General features: G+C 37.6%; 1 protein-coding gene across 6 annotated transcripts in view; it reads left to right on the forward strand.

Annotated features, from left to right (window-relative positions):
- TOPBP1 (DNA topoisomerase II binding protein 1) overlaps window positions 1-23393 on the forward strand; it is a 77677-nt gene that overhangs the window by 16204 nt on the left and 38080 nt on the right. For 5 of the 6 annotated variants that reach the window (XR_016393141.1, XM_089911131.1, XM_089911130.1 and 2 more), the window contains 2 exons: window positions 21786-22102; window positions 22753-22925. Coding sequence is in view for 5 of the 6 variants with exons in the window: in XM_089911131.1 (XP_089767257.1) it covers window positions 21786-22102; window positions 22753-22925 (490 nt within the window). In the remaining variant the exon portion in view is untranslated. The remainder of the gene's footprint in view (window positions 1-21785; window positions 22103-22752; window positions 22926-23393) is intronic. The other variant, XM_089911132.1, reaches the window with a different exon arrangement.

Here is a 23393-nt window from a genome sequence, read left to right on the forward strand (position 1 = left end):
ATAGAAAATCCTAAAGATGCTACCAGAAAACTGCTGGCGCTAATTGATGAATTTGGTAGATTAGCAGGATACAAAATTAATGCACAGAAATCTCTTGCATTCCTATATACTGACGACAGAAAATCTGAGAGAAATTAAGGAAACACTCCCATTTACCATTGCAACAAAAAGAATAAAATACCCAGGAATAAACCTACCTAAGGAGATAAAAAACCTGTATGCAGAAAACTATGAGACACTGATGAAAGAAATTAAAGATGATACAAACACAGAGATACACCATATTCTTGCTTTGGAAGAATCAATATTGTGAAAATGACTATAGTACCCAAAGCAATCTACGGATTCAATGCAATCCCTATCAAACTACCAATGGCATTTTCCACAGAACTAGAACAAAAAATTTCACAATTTGTATGGAAACACAAAAGAACCCAAATACCCAACGCAGTCTTGAGAAAGAAAGCCAGAGCTGGAGGAATCAGGCTCCCGGTCTTCAGACTATACTACAAAGCTACAGTAATCAAGACAGTATGGTGCTGGCACAAACACAGAAATAGAGATCAATGGAACAGGATAGAAAGCCCAGAGATAAACCCCTGCCTATAATGGTCACCTTATCTTTCATAAAGGAGGCAAGAATATACAATGGAGAAAAGACAGCCTTTTCAATAAGTGGTGCTGGGAAAACTGGACAGCTACATGTAAATGAATGAAATTAGAGCACTCCCTAACACCATATACAAAAGTAAACTCAAAATGGATTAAAGACCTAAATGTAAGGCCAGACACTATAAAACCCTTAGAGGAAAACATAGAACACTCTATGACATAAATCATAGCAGGATCCTTTTTGACCCACCTCCTAGAGAAATGGAAATAAAAACAAGTAAACAAATGGGACCTAATGAAACGTAAAGCCTTTTGCACAGCAATGGAAACCATAAACAAGATGAAAAGACAACCCTCAGAATGGGAGAAGATATTTGCAAATGAAGTAACTGACAAAGGATTAATCTCCAAAATATACAAGCAGCTTATGCAGCTCAATATAAAAAAAATATATATCCAAAAATGGGCAGAAGACCTAAATAGACGTTTCTCCACAGAAGATATACAGATTGCCAGCAAGCACATGAAAGGATGCTCAGCCTCATTAATCATTAGAGAAATGCAAATCAAAGTTACAATGAGGTATCACCTCACACTTGTCAGAATGGCCATCATCAAAAAATCTACAAACAATAAATGCTGGAGAGGGTGTGGAGAAAAGGGAACCCACTTGCACTGTTGGTGGGAATGTAAATTGGTGCAGCCACTATGGAGAACAGTATGGAGGTTCCTTAAAACACTAAAAACAGAACTACTCTATGACCCAGCAATCCCACTACTGGGCATGTACCCTGAGAAAACCATAATTCAAAAAGAGTTATGTACCACAATGTTTATTGCGGCACTATTTACAATAGCCAGGACATGGAAGCAACCTAAGTATCCATGGACAGATGAATGGGTAAAGAAGATGTGGCAATGTATACAATGGAATACTACTCAACCATAAAAAGAAACAAAATTGAGTTATTTGTAGTGAGGCTGGTGCACCTAGAGTCTGTCTTACAGAGTGAAGTAAGTCAGAAAGTGAAAAATACCATATGGTAACACATATATGGAATCTAAAAAAAAAAAAAGGTTCTTATGAACCTAGGGGCAGGACAGGAATAAAGACGCAGACGTAGAGAATGGACTTGAGGACACAGGGAGGGGGCAGGGTAAGCTGGGATGAAGTGAAAGAGTAACATTGACTTATTTACACTACCAAATGTAAAATAGATAGCTAGTGGGAAACATCTGCCTAGCGGGTCCACCTAGAGGGTTGGGATAGGGAGGGTGGGAGGGAGACGCAAGAAGGAAGAGATATGGGAACATATGTATATGTATAACTGATTCACTGTTATAAAGCGGAAACTAACACACCATTGTAAAGCAATTATACTCCAATAAAGATGTTAAAAAAAACAAAAACAACTCAATACACAGAATGTTCTATAGAAAACTTTTAATATGATATCTAATATTAAAAATATTTCATTCTTATATACCAGCAAACAGTTCAAAAATGTAATTTTAAGACATAAAAATTAAAATATCAAAAAGAACAAATGAACATAATATAAATAGAAAACAAAAAATTAGGAATACTTATAACACAGCATGTGCAGGATCTTATGAGTGTAGTTATACTTTATTGAAAAACATTAAAAAAAGATAAAACTGTATGCTGATATTCTATATTCATGGAAAGGAAGAATTTTTCATTGTAAAGTTGTCAATTCTGCTCCAAATTATAAATTTAATAGAATCCCAACCAAATTCCCATACTGATTTATGCAAACTGATTTAAAAAATTAGAAGCAAAGGTCCAAAAAAGGGTAAGACACTTTTGTAAAGAAAATTGGAGAGTCCTTTTATTTCAGATATCAAAACATTTTACACAAAGTTATTATAATAAGATGGTTTATCACTGCAGTATCTCAATGGAACAGAATAAAAAGCTTAAACACAGATCCCCATTTAACAAACCCTTAATAAATGACGGGCGGCAGTGCAAATTAGTAGAAAAAGGATGGCCTGTTCAATAAAAAGTTTGAAAACAAGTGATTATCCACATGGATAATCTGAACACTTCTTATCAAATACAAAAATCAACTCCATGTGGATTGAAGACATAACGTGGGAAGGCAAAATTTTAAGACCTCTAAAAAATATACATAAAAGTAACTTTATGACCCTCAGATAGGAAAACTTGTATAAAATAGAAAACCACAAACCACAAAATAAGATTGAAAAATCCAACTACTTTAAAGTATTCGTCAAATAACACTCAAAAAGATGCTCTACCTTATTAGCAGTCAGTTATAAGATTAAAACCACAATGAGATCCCACTTTTCATCCATCAAATTGATAAGAATTTCAAGCCTTATGGGAAATTCTAAATGTTGAAAGGATGTGCAATAGGAATCCTTACTATTGTTCTAGTATGAAGTGGTAAACTAGAACAAACACTTCAGAAAGCAATATGCATTATGTAAGAAAGTGGAATATGTACATATCCCAGGAATCAGCCAAGCCAGCCCTAGAAAAATTCTTGCTCATGTGCACAGAGACGTGCATAAGAACAATCTCGGCAGTACGGTTTGTACTGTATTGGCAAAACAGCAAAGCAAAACCAAAAAAAACACAAAATATCCTTAGGTGGAAAAATAAATTGTGGTATGTTCACATACCAGTGTGGTACATTCATAACCAGTTACTTGGATGAGATGAATATCTCTCATGCTGAGGTTAGGATAGCAAAAGAGTACATACCATGTATCACTTATGTAAGTCAAAATACATGCAAAATGAAGTAGTGTATATATTACTTACAGTTATATACATGTTGTAAACCACAAAGAAAATGGGAAGGGATTCACAGGAGAATTTTGGCCAAGTAAAATATTTTATTTTTTCTAATAGCTAGATTAGCAGTATATGGTTACTCATTATTCTTTATATGTTTTTAGATGTATTAAATACTTCATAATAAAATTTTTAACACCTTTATCAGAGTAAAATTGCTTTACAATGGTGTGTTAGTTTCTGCTTTATAACAAAGTGAATCAGTTATACATATACAGATGTCCCCATATCTCTTCCTTCTTGCGTCTCCCTCCCTCCAAATCCCACCCCTCTAGGTGGTCACAAAGCACCGAGCTGATCTCCCTGTGCTATGCGGCTGCTTCCCACTAGCTAGCTATTTTACGTTTGGTAGTGTATATATGTCCATGCCACTCTCTCACTTTGTCACAGCTTACCCTTCCCCCTCCCCATATCCTCAAGTCCATTCTCTAGTAGGTCTGTGTCTTTATTCCTGTCTTACCCCTACGTTCTTCATGACATTTTTTTTCTTAAATTCCATATATATGTGTTAGCATACAGTATTTGTTTTTCTCCTGATTTACTTCACTCTATGACAGACTCTAGGTCCATTCACCTCATTACAAATAGCTCAATTTCGTTTCTTTTTATGGCTGAGTAATATTCCATTGTATATATGTGCCACATCTTCTTTATCCATTCATCCAATGATGGAAACTTAGGTTCTTTCCATCTCCTGTCTATTGTAAATAGAGCTGCAATGAACGTTTTGGTACATACCTTTTTTTTTTTTTTTTAACATCTTTATCGGGGTATAATTGCTTTACAATGGTGTGTTAGTTTCCGCTTTATAACAAAGTGAATCAGTTATACATATGTTCCCATATCTCTTCACTCTTGTGTCTCCCTCCCTCCCACCCTCCCTATCTCACCCCTCTAGGCGGTCACAAAGCACCGAGCTGATCTCCCTGTGCTATGCGGCTGCTTCCCACTAGCTATCTACCTTACGTTTGGTAGTGTATATATGTCCATGCCTCTCTCTCGCTTTGTCACAGCTCACCCTTCCCCCTCCCCATATCCTCAAGTCCCTTCTCTAGTAGGTCTGTGTCTTTATTCCTGTCTTACCCCTAGGTTCTTCATGACATTTTTTTTTCTTAAATTCCATATATATGTGTTAGCATACGGTATGTGTCTTTCTCTTTCTGACTTACTTCACTCTCTATGACAGACTCTAGGTCTATCCACCTCATTACACATAGCTCAATTTCGTTTCTTTTTATGGCTGAGTAATATTCCATTGTATATATGTGCCACATCTTCTTTATCCATTCATCCGATGATGGGCACTTAGATTGTTTCCATCTCCGGGCTATTGTAAATACAGCTGAAATGAAAATTTTGGTACATGCCTCTTTTTGAATTATGGTTTTCTCAGGGTATATGCCCAGTAGTGGGATTGCTGGGTCATATGGTAGTTCTATTTGTAGTTTTTTAAGGAACCTCCATACTGTTCTCCATACTGGCTGTACCAATTCACATTCCCACCAGCAGTGGAAGAGTGTTCCCTTTTCTCCACACTGTCTCCAGCATTTATTGTTTGTAGATTTTTTGATCATGGCCATTCTGACTGGTGTGAGGTGTACCTCACTGTAGTTTTGATTTGCATTTCCCACATGAGCATTCTTTCATGTGTTTGTTGGCAGTCTATATATCTTTGGAGAAATGTCTATTTAGGTCTTCTGCCCATTTTTGGATTGGGTTGTTTGTTTTTTTGTTATTGAGCTGCATGAGGTGCTTGTAAATTTTGGAGATTAATCCTCTGTCAGTTGCTTCATTTGCAAATATTTTCTCCCATTCTGAGGGTTGTCTTTTGGTCTTGTTTATGGTTTCCTTTGCTGTGCAAAAGCTTTGAAGTTTCATTAGGTCCCATTTGTTTATTTTTCTTTCTATTTCCGTTTCTCTAGGAGGTGGGTCAAAAAGGATCTTGCTGTGATTTATGACATGAGTGTTTTGCCTCTGTTTTCCTCTAAGAGTTTGATAGTTTCTGGCCTTACATTTAGGTCTTTAATCCATTTTGAGCTTATTTTTGTGTATGGTGTTAGGCAGTGATCTAATCTCATAATTTTACATGTACCTGTCCAGTTTTCCCCGCACCACTTACTGAGCTGTCCTTTCTCCACTGTACATTTCTGCCTTCTTTATCAAAGATAAGGTGGCCATATGTGCGTGGGTTTATCTCTGGGCTTTCTATCCAGTTCCGTTGATCTATATTTCTGTTTTTGTGCCAGTACCATACTCTCTTGACACTGTAGCTTTGTAGTATAGTCTGAAGTAAGGAAGCCTGATCCTCCAGCTCCGTTTTTCGTTCTCAGGATTGCTTTGGCTATTCGGGGTCTTCTGTGTTTCCATACAAATTGTGAAATCTTCTGTTCTAGTTCTGTGAAAAATGCCAGTGGTAGTTTGCTAAGGATTGCATTGAATCTGTAGATTGCTTTGGGTAGTAGAGTCATTTTCACAATGTTGATTCTTCCAACCCAAGAACATGGTATATCTCTCCATCTGTTTGTATCATCTTTAATTTCTTTCATCAGTGTCTTATAATTTTCTGCATACAGGTCTTTTGTCTCCTTAGGTAGGTTTATTCCTAGATATTTTATTCTTTTTGTGCAATGGTAAATGGGAGTGTTTTCTTGATTTCACGTTCAGATTTTTCATCATTAGTGTATAGGAATGCCCGAGATTTCTGTGCATTAATGTTGTATCCTGCTACTTTACCAAATTCATTGATTAGCTCTAGTAGTTTTCTGGTAGCATCTTTAGGATTCTCTATGTCCTCTGCAAACAGTGACAGCTTTACTTCCTTTCTGATTTCGATTCCTTTTATTTCCTTTTCTTCTCTGATTGCTGTGGCTAAAACTTCCAAAACTATGTTGAATAAGAGTGGTGAGAGTGGGCAACCTTCTCTTGTTCCTGATCTTAGTGGAAATGCTTTCAGTTTTTCACTATTGAGGACGATATTGAATGTGGGTTTGTCATATATTGCCTTTATTATGTTGAGGAAAGTTCTCTCTATGCCTAGTCTGGAGCGTTTTTATCATAAATGGGTGTTGAATTTTGTCAAAAGCTTTCTCTGCATCTGTTGAGATGACCATATGGTTTTTCTCCTTCAGTTTGTTAATATGGTGTATCACATTGATTGATTTGCATATATTGAAGAATCCTTGCATTCCTGGAATAAACGCCACTTGATCCATGGTGTATGATCCTTTTAATGTGCTGTTGGATTCTGTTTGCTAGTATTTTATTGAGGATTTTTACATCTATGTTCATCAGTGTTATTGGCCTGTAGTTTTCTTTCTTTGTGACATCCTTGTCTGGTTTTGGTATCAGGGTGATGGTGGCCTCGTACAATGAGTTTGGGAGTGTTCCTCCCTCTGCTGTATTTTGGAAGAGCTTGAGAAAGATAGGTGTTAGCTCTTCTCTAAATGTTTGATAGAGTTCGCCTGTGAAGCCATCTGGTCCTGGGCTTTTGTTTGTTGGAAGATTTTTAATCACAGTTTCAATTTCAGTGCTTGTGATTGGCCTGTTCATATTTTCCATTTCTTCCTGATTCAGTCTTGGCAGGTTGTGCATTTCTAAGAATTTGTCCATTTCTTCCAGGTTGTCCATTTGATTGGCATAGAGTTGCTTGTAGTAATCTCTCATGAGCTTTTGTATTTCTGCAGTGTCAGTTGTTACTTCTCCTTTTTCATTTCTAATTCTATTGATTTGAGTCTTCTCCCTTTTTTTCTTGATGGGTCTGGCTAATGGTTTATCAATTTTGTTTATCTTCTCAAAGAACCAGCTTTCAGTTTTATTGATCTTTGCTATCGTTTCCTTCATTTCTTTTTCATTTATTTCTGATCTGATCTTTGTGATTTCTTTCCTTCTGCTAACTTTGGGGTTTTTTTATTTTTCTTTCTCTAATTGCTTTAGGTGCAAGGTTAGGTTGTTTATTTGAGATGTTTCCTGTTTCTTAAGATAGGGTTGTATTGCTATAAACCTCCCTCTTAGAACTGCTTTTGTTGCATCGCATAGGTTGTGGGTCGTCGTGTCTCCATTGTCATTTGTTCCTAGGTATTTTTTGGTTTCCTCTTTGATTTCTTCAGTGATCACTTCGTTATTAAGTAGTGTATTGTTTAGCCTCCATGTGTTTGTATTTTTTACAGATCTTTTACTCTAATTGATATCTAGTCTCATAGCATTGTGGTCGGAGAAGAAACTTGATACAATTTCAGTTTTATTAAATTTACCAAGGCTTGATTTGTGACCCCATATATGATCTATCCTGGAGAATGTTCCATGAGCACTTGAGAAAAAAGTGTATTCTGTTGATTTTGGATGGAATGTCCTATAAATATCAATTAAGTCCATCTTGTTTAATGTATCATTTAAAGCTTGTGTTTCCTTATTTATTTTCATTTTGGATGATCTGTCCATTTGTGAAAGTGGGGTGTTAAAGTCCCCTACTATGAACGTGTTACTGTCGACTTCCCTTTCTATGGCTGTTAGTATTTGCCTTATGTATTGAGGTGCTCCTGTGTTAGGTGCATAGATACTTAAAATTGTTATATCTTCTTGGATCGATCCCTTGATCATTATGTAGTGTCCTTTGTCTCTTCTAATAGTCCTTATTTTAAAGTCTATTTTGTCTGATATGAGAATTGCTACTCCAGCTTTCTTTTGGTTTCCATTTGCATGGAATATCTTTTTCCATCCCCTCACTTTCAGTCTGTATGTGTCTCTAGGTCTGAAGTGGGTCTCTTGTACACAGCATATCTATGGGTCTTGTTTTTGTATCCATTCAGCCAGTCTGTGTCTTTTGGTGGGAGCATTTAATCCATTTACATTTAAGGTAATTATCGATATGTATGTTCCTATTCCCATTTTCTTAATTGTTTTGGGTTTGTTATTATAGGTCTTTTCCTTCTCTTGTGTTTCTTGCCTAGAGAAGATCCTTTAGCATTTGTTGTAGAGCTGGTTTGGTGGTGCTGAACTCTCTCAGCTTTTGCTTGTCTGCAAAGGCTTTAAGTTCTCCATCAAATCTGAATGAGATCCTTGCTGGGTAGAGTAATCTTGGTTGCAGGTTTTTCTCCTTCATCACTTTAAATATATCCTGCCAGTCCCTTCTGGCTTGCAGAGTTTCTGCTGAAAGATCAGCTGTTAACCTTATGGGGATTCCCTTCTGTGCTATTTGTTGTTTTTCCCTTGCTGCTTTTAATGTTTTCTTTGTATTTAACTTTTGACAGTTTGATTAATATGCGTCTTAACGTGTTTCTCCTTGGATTTATCCTGTATGGGACTCTCTGTGCTTCCTGGACTTGATTAACTATTTCCTTTCCCATATTAGGGAAGTTCTCAACTATAATGTCTTCACATATTTTCTTAGTCCCTTTCGTTTTCTCTTCTTCTTCTGGAACCCCTATAATTCGAATGTTGGTGCGTTTAATGTTGTCACAGAGGTCTCTGAGATTGTCCTCAGTCCTTTTCATTCTTTTTTCTTTATTCTGCTCTGCAGTAGTTATTTCCAGTATTCTATCTTCCAGGTCCCTTTCCGTTCTTCTGCCTCAGTTATTCTGCTATTGATCCCTTCTAGAGTATTTTTAATTTCATTTATTGTGTTGTTCATTGTTGCTTGTCTCATCTTTAGTTCTTCTACGTCCTTGTTAGATGTTTCTTGTATTTTGTCTATTATATTTCCAAGATTTTGGATCATCTTTACTACCATTATTCTGAATTCTTTTTCAGGTAGGCTGCCTATTTCCTCTTCATTTGTTACGTCTGGTGGGTTTTTATCTTGCTCCTTCATCTGCTGTGTGTTTTTCTGTCTTCTCATTTTGCTTAACTTACTGTGTTTGGGGTCTCCTTTTTGCAGGCTGCAGGTTCGTAGTTCCCGTTGTTTTTGGTGTGTGTCCCCAGTGGCTAAAGTTGGTTCAGTGGGTTGTGTAGGCTTCCTGGTGGAGGGCACTAGTGCCTGTGTTCTGGTGAATGGGGCTGGATCTTGTCTTTCTGGTGGGCAGGTCCACGTCTGGTGGTGTGTTTTGGGGTGTCTGTGGACTTATTATGATTTTAGGCAGCCTCTCTGCTAATGGATGGGGTTGTGTTCCTGTCTTGCTAGTTGTTTGGCATAGGGTGTCCTGCACTGTAGCTTGCTGGTCGTCGAGTGAAGCTGGGTGGTGGTGTTGAGATGGAGATCTCTGGGAGATTTTTGCCATTTGATATTACGTGGAGCTGGGAGGTCTCTTGTGGACCAGTGTCCTGAAGTTGGCTCTCCCACCTCAGAGTCACAGCACTGACTGCTGGCTGCAGCACCAGAGCCTTTCATCCACACCGCTCAGAATAAAAGGGAGAAAAAGTAGAAAGAAAGAGAGGGAGGGAGGGAAGGAGCAAGGAAAGGATAGAAGAAAATAAAATAAGGTATAATAAAATAAAAAAATTATTAAGAAAAAAAATTTTTTAAGTAAAAAAAAAAAATGGATGGATAGAACCCTAGGACAAATGGTGAAAGCAAAGCTATACAGACAAAATCTCACACAGAAGCGTACACATACTCAGAAAAAGCGGAAAAGGGGAAAAAATAATATATCTTGCTCTCAAAGTCCACCTCCTCTATTTGGGATGATTCGTTGTCTCTTCAGGTGTTCCACAGATGCAGGGTACATCATGTTGATTGTGGAGATTTAATCCACTGCTCCTGAGGCTGCTGGGAGAGATTTCCCTTTCTCTTCTTTGTTTGCACAGCTCCCAGGGTTCAGGTTTGGATTTGGCCCTGCCTCTGCGTGTAGGTCGCTGGAGGGCATCTGTTCTTCGCTCAGACAGGACGGGGTTAAAGGAGCTGCTGATTCGGGGGCTCTGGCTCACTCAGGCCGGGGGGAGGGAGGGGCACAGAGTGCGGGGTGCACCTGTGGCAGCAGTGGCCGGCGTGACGTTGCACCAGCCTGAGGCGCACCGTGCGTTCCCCCGGGGAAGTTGTCCCTGGGTCCCTGGACCCTGTCAGTGGAGGTCTGCACAGGCTCCCTGGAAGAGAGGTGTGGAGAGTGACCTGTGTTCGCACCCAGGCTTCTTGGTGGCGGCAGCAGCAGCCTTAGCGTCTCATGCCTGTCTCTGGGGTCCGCACTGCTGCTCGCGCCGATCTCTGGAGCTCCTTTAAGCAGTTCTCTTAATCCCCTCTCCTCGCGCACCAGGAAACAAAGAGGGAAGAAAAAGTCTCTTGCCTCTTTGGCAGGTCCAGACTTTTTCCCGGACTCCCTCCCGGTTAGCCGTGGTGCACGAACCACGTCAGGCTGTTTTCACGCTGCCAGTCCTCTCCCTGCGCTCTGACCGAAGCCCGAGCCTCAGCTCCCAGCCCCGCCTGCCCCAGCGGTTGAGCAGACAAGCCTCTCGGGCTGGTGAGTGCTGGTCGGCACCGATTCTCTGTGCGGTAATCTCTCCGCTTTGCCCTCCGGACCCCTGTGGCTGTTCTCTCCTCCGCGGCTCTGAAGCTCCCCCCGCCCCGCCACCCGCAGTCTCCGCCCGTGAAGGGGCTTCTAGTGTGTGGAAACCTTTCCTCCTTCATGGCTCCCTCCCACTGGTGCAGGTCCCGTCCCTATTCTTTTGTCTCTGTTTATTCTTTTTTTGCCCTACCCAGGTACGTGGGGAGTTTCTTGCCTTTTGGGAGGTCTGAGGTCTTCTGCCAGCGTTCAGTAGGTGTTCTGTAGGAGTTGTTCCACGTGTAGATGTATTTCTGATGTATCTGTGGGGAGGAAGGTGAACTCCACGTCTTACTCTTCCGCCATCTTCCTCCTCTCTCTGGGTATTGAGTTTTTAAAAATTGTGGTAAAATATGCCTAACATAAAATTTACCATTTTCACTATTTTTAGGTGTACAATTTAGTGGCACTATATTCACACTATTGTGCCACCATCGTTACCATTCATGCCAGAAGTTTTTTATCTTCCCAAAGTGAAACATTATAGCCATTAAATAGTAACTCTGTATTCCTACCTCCGCCCAGTCCCTGGCAACCACCATTCTATTTTCTGTCTTTGAATTTGCCCATTCTAGGTAGCTCATATAAATGGACTCATACAGTATCTGTCCTTTTGTGTCTTATTTCACTTACCATAATGTCCTCAAGTTTCATCCATGTTTTAGCATGTGTCAGAATTTCATTCCTTATTAAAGTTGAATAATAGTTCATTGTATGTTGGAATTGTCTCTTCCTTTCTGTTGATGGACACTTGAGTTTTCTCTGTGGTTGGCTTTTGTAAATAATGGTGCTGTGAACGTCGCTGTACAGGTATCTGTTCAAGTCCCTGCTTTCATTTCTTTTAGATACAGTCCCAGAAGTGGAATTCATAAGTCATATGGTAATTCTATGTTTAATTTTTTGGGAAACCACCTTGCTGTTTTCCACAGTGGTGTACCACTTTACATTCTCACCAGCAATGCACAGGGGTTCCAGTTTCTCCACATCCTTACCAACATATTGTATTTTCTGCTTTTTTTTAATAAACATCATCCTGATGGGTATGAAGTGGTATCTCACTGGTGGTTTTGATTTGCATTTCCCTGATGATTAGTGACATTGAGCATCATTTCATGTTTTTATTGGCCATCTATAAATCTTCTTTGGAGAAATGTTTATTCAATTGGGTTGATTTTTTTGTTCCTGAGTAGTAGGAGTTCTTTATGTATTTTGAATATTGATCCCTTATCAGATATATGATTTGCATATATTTTCACCCATTCTTTGGGTAGCCTTTTCACCCTGTGTTCTGTGATGGACAAAAGTTTTAATTGTGATGAAGTCCAATTTATCTATTGTTTTCTCATTGCCTGTGTTTTTGGTGCCATAATTAAGAAATCATTGCCAAATCTAATGTAATGATGCTTTTCTTGTATGTTTTCTTCTAAAAGTTTTGTAGTTTTTATTCTTTAGGGCTGTGATCTGGGTATTATGTACTTTTCCTCTGCTCATTAGAATTATATGGTTTTTTCTCCTTGGTGTGGTAAATTGCATTAGTAGATTTTACATTGTTAAATCAAGTTTAACTTCTTCTGGATATGACATATTCATCTTTTTTTTACTGTGTTCAGTTTACTAATATTTTATTTAGGATTTTATCTATTCGGTGTGATATTGGCCTATAATTTTCCTTTTCCTGTTGTCCTTGTTGGGTTTTGTTATTATTGATAAAATGGATTGGTGAGTTACTTTTTTTTTTTTCTTTAATCTCAGTTTATGTACGATTTTTTTTTTCTTTAATCTCAGTTTATGTATGATTCGAGTTCCCTTATACTTGAATGTGTGATGAAACTCATCTGTCTAACGGCCTGGTCTAACGGCCTGGCCTGATTTTATAGTACGGATTTATTTAATGGATATGAAACTATTTCATTGTTCTGTTTTTTCCTGAATAAGTTTTGGTAAGCTATATTTTCTAGGAGATTTAAACACCAGTTTCATTAGTCTTTTTAACAAACCAAGTTTGATTTTTGTTTTTGTTTCATTAATTTATTGTCTTACTCTTTTTTTTCTTCTCTTTTTTCTTCTGATTTCTTAAGTTGCACAATTTGTTTTTTTGTAGTCTTTTTATCTAAGTGTTTATGTCAGTAGATTTCTCTGAAAGTAGTAACTCAGTTATATTTCAAAAGATCTTTTATATAGCATTTTTGTAATTGTTCAAGTCTAAATATTTTCTAATTTTATCATATCTTTGGTCTATGAGGTGTTTAGAAAGTGGTTTTCATAAATGTTCTTCTGTGCCTCAGAAAAATAAAGTGTACTTGTCATCTCCTTTTGCAGGGTGGACTTGGTGGTGGTGGTGGTTGATTGGGTTTTGGTCGACATTTTCACTGAAGGCATTTCCCTTTAGTGTTTCTGAGTGTTAAGGTATACTCTGCCCCACGTCTAATTTGTGTGAGATCAAAGGCTTGACTCCTATCCCTCTATGTGATATCCTTAAATACTAAGGGTATAGGTCACTGCCAAAATAGATGTTAATCGTTAGCTTTAGTAATCACTTAATGACCTGAATTCATGCTACTACTTCATTTTTAGCCCTTGAGAATTTCTCTTGCTTTCTTGTAAACTCAGCTATGTATTTATAAGGATACCTTTAATATTTCATCCTGTATTTTAGGTGTTTTTAGTGAGTGGGTTTTGAATATCTAGCCTACCATATTTCTAGAAGGGAACTTTCAGTATTCTTATTTTTTTATCCACACTGTTTCTCTTCATGGTGTACTGCAGAATTGACTTTTGTCAGACCACTTGCTTATGCTTTAGTAGTGTATCATATCAGATCATCCTAATTTTTTAGGATATTCTAGTATAAAGAAGCCGCAGATTGACTGGAAGTAGTTTTATGCATTATCCTTCAACAAGGGTACTTGCTGGAGGCAGGCAGTTGGTTTCTCAAACCTTCCTTTCTAAAGCAGCTAGTAGTCTACTGACTTTGAAAGGATTTAGTGACAGTAAATCTCAGTGAATCCCCAAGCATCAAATTTAGAAGAATGTAATCAAGTATTTTCAGTTACCTCTTAAAATTACTTTTGATTTGAGAGAGCTTTTTCAATAATAGTCTTGTCAAAAAGCCTATTATTATTCGGTAGTCTATTGGGCTACCGAATGACGTCTATTGGGCTACCGAATGACATCTATTTGAGAAAGGGTTTTATTTCTAAAATAAATGGGAAGAACTACTGTAGAACATGTTAATTTATTCTGAGTCTTTAATAACTTCAGGGTTTTACTTATCATTTATAAAACTTAGTATTTCTAGTTTGTTTTTATAGTAGTCTAAAATTCCCCTGGGCTTCTTCCTTCTTCCTATCTCACCACTTATATATAGACATCAAACAAAGTTGTTTTTTTCCTCCTAGATGTGATTGTGAACAATTCTAATGGCAAAATATTTTGTTTTTACATTTTATATTAGAAATATCTATTTTTAAAACTACTTTCCAGAATGTTTTATAGTATCATGTCACCTTTATTTCCATCTAAGCTTATTCATCCTCATACATCTCTATAAATTATAGATATACTGTTATCCCTTATTCCTTATAATATGAAACTGAGGGTCATAGAGTCTCCTGACCTACTGATCAGTAATGCTCTAGACAAAACTGCTTCTTCAGAGTGTCAGTAAGAGCAATTTAAATACTTGTATTAAGTAGGAATTAAAGTATATATAAACAGTAATTAGTTTAAAAGTGAAAATGATCGTGTCTATTGGAGATGAAGATAGAAATAAGAAGATGGCACTATAACGTTATGGACCCTGGAGTCAGACAGACTTCGGTTTATATCTCATTTCTGCCACCTAATAACTGTAGGACTTTAGGTAAGTTACATAACCTCTTTAAGCCTGGTATTCTTCTTGAAGAAAGGGTATAGATACAGCAATAGAATGAGCCTAATAATATCATGACCATTAATTACATGCATGTAAAGCACTTAGGCACAGTGCCTATATAAATAAATGTTAAGAATCCTTGAATACCTGCCAGGCTTGTTGGAATCCCATGAAGCAGGGCTTGGCAAACTGTTTTTGTAAAAGGCCAGACAGTAAATATTTTGTGACTTTGCCAGCCACATTCTGCCTCTGTCACACATTCTATTTTGTTTTGTTTTGTTTTTGCAACCACTTAAAAATGTAAAAACAATAATACACAGGCCATGGGCCCACTTTGGCCCCTAGGCTGTAGTTTGCCTATCTCTGCTGTAAGACATTACCCTTCAACACAGCACCACTAGAGTTTTCAAAAACATACTAAGTTTTTACCTCTTAAACTTTTAGCATTGATTTCATAATATTTATTGCATATTAGGGAATGCATTTTCTTTTTCTTTTTATACAGCAAGTCAGTAGAGCAACTGCTCCTAATCTCTTTATTTTTTTTAATTTAATTTGATTTATTTTATTATACAGCAGGCTCTTATTAGTTATCCATTTTATACATATTGGTGTATACATGTCAATCCCAATCTCCCAATTCATCACACCACCCCACCTCCACCCCCTCCACGCCACTTTCCCCCCTTGGTGTCCATACGTTTGTTCACTGTATCTGTGTCTCATTTTCTGCCCTGCAAACCGGTTCATCAGTACCATTTTTCTAGATTCCACATATATGTGTTAATATACGATATTTGTTTTTCTCTTTCTGACTTACTTCACTCCATATGACAGTCTCTAGATCCATCCACATCTCTACAAATGACCCAGTTTCGTTCCTTCTTATGGCTGAGTAATATTCCATTGTATATATGTACCACATCTTCTTTATCCATTCATCTGTTGATGGGCATTTAGGTTGTTTCCATGTCCTGGCGATTGTAAATAGTGCTGCAATGAACACTGGGGTGCATGCGTCTTTTTGAATTATGGTTTCTCTGGGTGTATGCCCAGTAGTGGGATTGCTGGGTCATATGGTAATGCTATTCTTAGTTTTTTAAGGACCCTCCATACTGTTCTCCATAGTGACTGCATAAATTTACATTCCCTCCAACAGTGCAAGAGGGTTCCCTTTTCTCCACACCCTCTCCAGCATTTGTTGTTTGTAGATTTTCTGATGATGCCCATTCTAACTGCTGTGAGGTGTGATACCTCACTGTAGTTTTGATTTGCATTTCTCTAATAATTAGTGATGTTGAGCAGCTTTTCATGTGCTTCTTGGCCATCTATATGTCCTCTTTGGAGAAATGTCTATTTAGGTCTTCTGCCCATTTTTAGGTTGGGTTGTTTTTTTTTTAATATTGAGCTGCGTGAGCTGTTTATATATTTTGGAGATTAATCCTTTGTCCATTGATTCGTTTGCAAATATTTTCTCCCATTCTGTGGGTTGTCTTTTCATCTTGTTTGTAGTTTCCTTTGCGGTGCAAAAACTTAAGTTTCATTAGGTCCCATTTGTTTATTTTTGTTTTTATTTCCATTACTCTAGGAGGTGGATCAAAAAAGGCCTTGCTGTGATTTATGTCAAAGAATGTTCTTCCTATGTTTTCCTCCAAGAATTTTATAGTGTCTGGTCTTACATTTAGGTCTCGAATCCATTTTGAGTTTATTTTTGTGTATGGTGTTAGGGAGTGTTCTAATTTCATTCTTTTACATGTAGCTGTCCAGTTCTCCGAGCACCACTTACTGAAGAGACTGTCTCCATTGTATATCCTTGCGTCCTTTGTCATAGATTAGTTGACCGTAGGTGTGTGGGTTTACATCTGTGCTTTCTATCCCGTCCCATTGATCTATGTTTCTGTTTTTGTGCCAGTACCATATTGTCTTAATTACCGTAGCTTTGTAGTGTAGTCTGAAGTCAGGGAGCCTGATTCATCCATCTCCGTTTTTTTCCCTCAAGACCACTGTGGCTATTTGGGGTATTTTGTGTCTCCATACAAATTTTAAGATTTTTTTGTTCTAGTTCTATAAAAAATGCCATTGGTAATTTGATAGGGGTTGCATTGAATCTGTAGATTGCTTTGGGTAGTATAGTCATTTTCACAATATTGATTCTTCCAATCCAAGAACGTGGTATATGTCTCCATCTGTTTGTTTAATCTTTAATTTCTTTCATCAGTGTCTTATACTTTTCTGCATACAGGTCTTTTGTCTCCCTAGGTAGGCTTATTCCTAGGTATTTTATTCTTTTTGTTGCAGTGGTAAATGGGAGTGTTTCCTTATTTTCTCTTTCACATTTTTCATCATTAGTGTATAGGAATGCAAGAGATTTCTGTACATTAATTTTGTATCCTGCAACTTTACCAAATTCATTGATTAGCTCTAGTAGTTTTCTGGTGGCATCTTCAGGATTCTCTATGTATAGTATCATGTCATCTGCAAACAGTGACAGTTTTACTTCTTTTCCAATTTGTATTTCTTTTTCTTCTCTGACTGCTGTGGCTAGGACTTCCAAAACTATGTTGAATAATAGTGGTGAGAGTGTATATCCTCGTCTTGTTCCTGATCTTAGAGGAAATGCTTTCAGTTTTTCACCATTGAGAATGATGTTTGCTGTGGGTTTGTCGTATATGGCCTTTATTATGCTGAGGTACATTTCCTCTATGCCCACTTTCTGGAGAGTTTTTATCATAAATGGGTGTTGAATTTTGTCAAAAGCTTTTTCTGCATCTATTGAGATGATCATATGGTTTTTCTTCTTCAATTTGTTAATGTGGTGTATCAAATTGATTGATTTACATATACTGAAGAATCCTTGCATCCCTGGGATAAATCCCACTTGATCATGGTGTATGATCCTTTTAATGTGTTGTTGGATTGTTTACTAGTATTTTGTTGAGGACTTTTGCATCTATATTCATCAGTGATATTGGTCTGTAACTTTCTTTTTTTGTAGTATCTTTGTCTGTTTTGGTATCAGGATGATGGTGGCTTCATAGAATGAGTTTGGAAGTGTTCCTTCCTCTGCAATTTTTTGGAAGAGTTTGAGAAGGATGGGTGTTAGCTCTTCTCTAAATGTTTGATAGAATTCACCTGTGAAGCCATCTGGTCCTGGACTTTTGTTTGTTGGAAGATTTTTGTTGTTGTTATTGTTGTTGTTGGAAGATTTTTAATTACAGTTTCAATTTCATTACTTGTGATTGGTCTGTTCATATTTTCGGTTTCTTCCTGGTTCAGTCTTGGAAGGTCATACCTTTCTAAGAATATTTCCATTTCTTCCAGGTTGTCCATTTTATTGGCATATAGAGTTGCTTGTAGTAGTCTCTTAGGGTGCTTTGTATTTCTGCAGTGTCTGTTGTAACGTCTCCTTTTTCATTTCTAATTTTATTGATTTGAGTCCTCTCCCACTTTTCTTGATGAGTCTGGCTAATGGTTTATCAATTATGTTTATCTTCTCAAAGAACCAGCTTTTAGTTTTATTGATCTTTGCTATTGTTTTCTTTGTTTCTGTTTCATTTATTTCTGCTCTGATCTTTATGATTTCTTTCCTTCTGCTAACTTTGGGTTTTGTTTGTTCTTCTTTCTCTAGTTGTTTTAGGTGTAAGGTTAGATTGTTTATTTGAGATGTTTGGTTCTTTTTGAGGTACAATTCTATTGCTATAATGTTCCCTCTTAGAACTGCTTTTGCTGCATCCCATAGGATTTGGATTGTCATGTTTTTATTGTCATTTGTCTCTAGGTATTTTTTAATGTCCTCTTTGATTTCTTCAGTGATCTCTTGGTCGTTTAGTAACGTATTGTTTAGCCTCCATGTGTTTGTGGTTTTTACGGTTTTTTTCTCTGTAATTGATTTCTAATCTCATAGTGTTGTGGTTGGAAAAGGTGCTTGATACTATTTCAGTTTTCTTAACTTTACTGAGGCTTGGTTTGTGACCCAAGATGTGATCTATCATGGAGAATCTTCTGTGCACACTTGAGAATAAACTGTAATCTGCTGGTTTTGGATGGAGTGTCCTATAAATATATCTGGTGTATTGTGTCATTTAAAGCTTGTTTTTCCTTATTAATTTTCTGTTTGGATGATCAGTCCATTGGTGTAAGTGAGGTGTTAAAGTCCCCCACTGTTATTATTTTTATTAATTAATTTTTTTATTTTTGGCACATTGGGTCTTCGTTGCTGTGCGCGGGCTTTCTCTAGTTGCGGGGAGCGGGCTACTCTTCGTTGCGGTGCACGGGCTTCTCATTGCAGTGGCTTCTCTTGTTGCAGAGCATGGGCTCTAGGTGCACAGGCTTCAGTACTTGTGGCACATGGGCTCAGTAGTTGTGGCTCACGGGCTCTAGATAGCAGGCTCAGTAGTTGTGGCGCACTGGCTTACTTACTCTGCGGCATGTGGGATCTTCCTGGACCAGGGCTCAAACCCGTGTTCCCTGCATTGGCAGGCGGATTCTTAACCACTGCACCACCAGGGAAGTCCCCCCACTATTATTGTGTTACTGTCGATTTCCTCTTTTATAGCTGTTAGCAGTTGCCTTACGTATTGAGGTGCTCCTGTGTTGGGTGCATATATATTAATAATTGTTATATCTTCTTTTTGGATTGATTCCTTGATCATTATGTAGTGTCCTTCCTTGTCTCTTGTAACATTTTTTGTTTTAAAGTCTATTTTATCAGATATGAGTATTGCTACTCCAGCCTTCTTTTGATTTCCATTTGCATGGAATATCATTTTCCATCCCTTCACTTCCAGTCTGTATGTGTCCCTAGGTCTGAAGTGGGTCTCCTGTAGACAGCATATATATGGGTCTTGTTTTTGTATCCATTCAGCGAGCCTGTGTCTTTTGCTTGGAGCATTTAATCCATTCACATTTAAGGGAATTATCTATTATGTATGTTCCTGTTACCATTTTCTTAGTTGTTTTAGGTTTGTTTTTGTAGGTCCTTTTTTCTCTTGTGTTTCCCACTTAGAGAAGTTCCTTTAGCATTTGTTGTAGAGCTGGTTTGGTGGAGCTGAATTCTCTTTGCTTTTGCTTGTCTGTAAAGCTTTTGATTTCTCCATGGAATCTGAATGAGATCCTTGCCGGGTAGAGTAATCTTGGTTTTAAGTTCTTCCCTTTCATCACTTTAAATATGTCATGCCACTCCCTTCTGGCTTTTAGAGTTTCTGCTGAGAAATCAGCTTTTAACCTTATTTGAGTTCCCTTGTATGTTGTCGTTTTTCCCTTGTTGCTTTCTATAATTTTTCTTTGTCTTTAATTTTTGCCAATTTGCTTACTGTGTGTCTCGGCGTGTTTCTCCTTGGGTTTATCCTGTATGGGAGTCTCTGTGCTTCCTGGACTTGCGTGGCTATTTCCTTTCCCATGTTAGGGAAGTTTTTGACTATAATCTCTTCAAATATTTTCTCGGGTTCTTTTTCTCTCTCTTCTCCTTCTGGGACCCCTATAATGCGAATGTTGTTGCATTTAATGTTGTCCCAGAGGTCTCTTAGTCTGTCTTCATTTCTTTTCATTCTTTTTTCTTTATTCTGTTCTGCAGCAGTGAATTCCACCATTCTGTCTTCCAGGTCACTTATCCATTCTTCTACCTCAGTTATTCTGCTGTTGATTCCTTCCAGTGTATTTTTCATTTCAATTATTGTATTGTTCATCTCTGTTTGTTTGTTCTTTAATTCTCCTAGGTCTTTGTTAAACATTTCTTGCATCTTTTCAATCTTTGCCTCCATCCTTTTTCCAAGGTCCTGGGTCATCTTCACTATCATTATTCTGAATTCTTTTTCTGGAAGGTTGCCTATCTCTACTTCATTTAGTTGTTTTTCTGGGGTTTTATCTTGTTCCTTCATCTGGTACATTGCCCTCTGCCTTTTTTGTGTGTTTGTTTGTTTGTTTTTGTTTTGCGGTATGTGGGCCTCTCACTGTTGTGGCCTCTCCCGTTGCGGAGCACAGGCTCCGGACGCGCAGGCTCAGCGGCCATGTCTCACGGGCCCAGCCGCTCTGCGGCATGTGGGATCTTCCTGGACCAGGGAACGAACCCGTGTCCCCTGCATCGGCAGGCGGACTCTCAACCACTGCGCCACCAGGGAAGCCCCCTCTGCCTTTTCGTCTTGTCTGTCTTTCTGTGAATGTGGTTTTAGTTCCACAGGCTGCAGGACTGTAGTTCTTCTTGCTTCTGCTGTCTGCCCTCTCCTAATCCCTTTATTTTTAAACCAGGACTTTTCCAGTGTATAACACCCTGCTAGTGTTGGAAGGTCTCCTGCAGAGGCAGGGGGTAGCTGTGTCTCACCATGAGGACTAGGACACTGGCAGCAGCTGCATTTTCATTATTGACATTTATATTTTAAAATATCTATGTTTTTTTCTTCTACTACCCATTTATAAGCCAACTTTATCCTGAAATGAAATTGTTGAGACTGTTGGGTCCTTGATCAGTTGTTTTCTTAAGAATCTGTATAGAAGCTAAATAGCTCCAATTTCATTATAAAACTTTTTAGAAATTTTTGAAAGGGAAGTAACCATAATTCTCTTATTATTGCATTTATTCAGTTATTTCCATGTGATGGGCTTGACCACTTAGGCCTGTTGCTTCCAGTTTTTCCTTAATGATATTTTTTTAATTCTGTTGTGAATTATCTGAACCAGTTTCAGAACTCAAACAGGCCCATGGAGTTATTGGAGCTTCATAATTTTCAACTAATTAGAGTTTTCTAGTATACTGGTAATACTTAGATTAGTAACATGATTGCTGTTGTCCTAGGATAGTAATACTGATATCACTCCTGGGAACCCAGAGAATGGGATGGTTCATATTCTTTCTTCATTGTATACTTATAAAGCCTTAGTTTTATATGTGTGGTCACAGTTCTCAGGTTCCATGTTACCTTAATATCCTTACTAGGAAATAAACTTTATAAAATAAACTACCTGTTAGAAAACATTTCTTTTTCTGTTCCAGTTGATGTTGTGCAGTCTGAAGTTGGGCCCTTTAATGATTCTGCTCATATTTCTCTGCAAGAAGAAAACCAGTCTTCCGTCAGTCATTGCCTCCCTGATGCTTCTACAATTACTGAAGAAGGTTTATTTAGCCAAAAGAGTTTTCTTATTTTAGGTTTTACTAATGAAAATGAATTTAATATTGCAACTATCATAAGAGAAAATGCTGGAAAAATTGTGTCACTTCAGAGCAGAGTTGTTGCTGATTATGCTGTGGTTCCTCTGCTGGGGTGTGAAGTACAGGCAACTGTGGGAGAAGTTGTTACAAATACGTGGCTGGTAAGAAAACACTGTAGCAGTTGAAATATAGTATTGAAGGATGTCTGAAACTAGGAGTACACGTTTATTTCTTAGGCAGTTCAGTTTCAGTAAATTGGTATTTGGGTTTGAGCACTGTCTGGATTTTGCTTTTAACAATGGAAAGTGTAAATAATAAACTATGCAAGCTTCTTGGTCCTAATCCTGGTAGAATAGAGGGGCCACACCAGCAGTGTTCCTTCTTAGGAAGTTACTCCAGGTCATCTCATATTATTTCAATTTTCCTAGTTTTCTTACTACCAAAACATGACATACACTTTTGTATTATTCCATCTTGTTGGCTTATCACTAATAATTTCATCATTGATTTATTTTTCGACTTGCAAAGAGAAAAAGTGATAATACATTGGAAGAAATTAAATTTTAAGCAAAATTCAATAAATTCGATGATAAATCTGACTGATTTTAACATCCTATATAATGGATTGGTGTGAATGTATTTCTTTAATGTTATAATTTTAAATGTGTTGAGAATGAGCATATATACACATTTATATGAAAGTAAAATTGGTTTTCATCTAAACTAAAATTACTGTTACTGTAACTGAACCAGTGTTAACCACTAGTCACTTATTTCAGGTTGATGTTATTGTTTCTCTTGTTTTTGAAAGGTAACTTGTATAGACTATCAGACTTTAACTGATCCAAAGTCAAATCCTCTCTTCACACCAGTCCCAGTAATGGCAGGAATGACTCCTTTAGAGGATTGTGTTCTTTCATTCAGCCAGTGTGCAGGAGCTGAAAAAGATTCGTTGACATTCTTAGCAAATCGCCTTGGAGCAAGGTATGTAGTATTTTTAGTGTACCTGCTGTCTTGGTGTACTTTTTATTTGTTTTGACTTATAGAAGAGCATTCAAATTAGGATTTCACTGGGTGTCTTTATAATATTTATGAGGAGTGTGTTGCATATCTATGTGATGGCTCAAAGTGGGAGAGGGAGAATGCTGTTAGACGGATGCCTGGCAAATGTTAAGGCTCCAGGTGTTAATGCTTACCTACCAGGAAAGGGAATATTTAAAGCTGATACGTGGGTCGTTATTGAGTGTTGCTTATCTAAGCATTATTTATTCCCTTCCATATGCCATCTGGATGATTTATTCTTTTTCAGTGTACATTCATTGTTTTTCTGCAGTGCGAATGTTAAGCAGAAATAATGAATACTTTGGGAGAAAGAAAATGAATTTTAAAGTTCCAAAATCCAGATTAGCCCAACCTGTAAGTGAACTTTAATGGTGGCTGTTTAAAAAGGAA

This window comes from Delphinapterus leucas, chromosome 4, assembly GCF_059928025.1.
Source record: "Delphinapterus leucas isolate spDelLeu-1000000601 "Yukka" chromosome 4, BTC_Dleu_Yukka2, whole genome shotgun sequence".
NCBI classification, from domain to species: domain Eukaryota; kingdom Metazoa; phylum Chordata; class Mammalia; order Artiodactyla; family Monodontidae; genus Delphinapterus; species Delphinapterus leucas.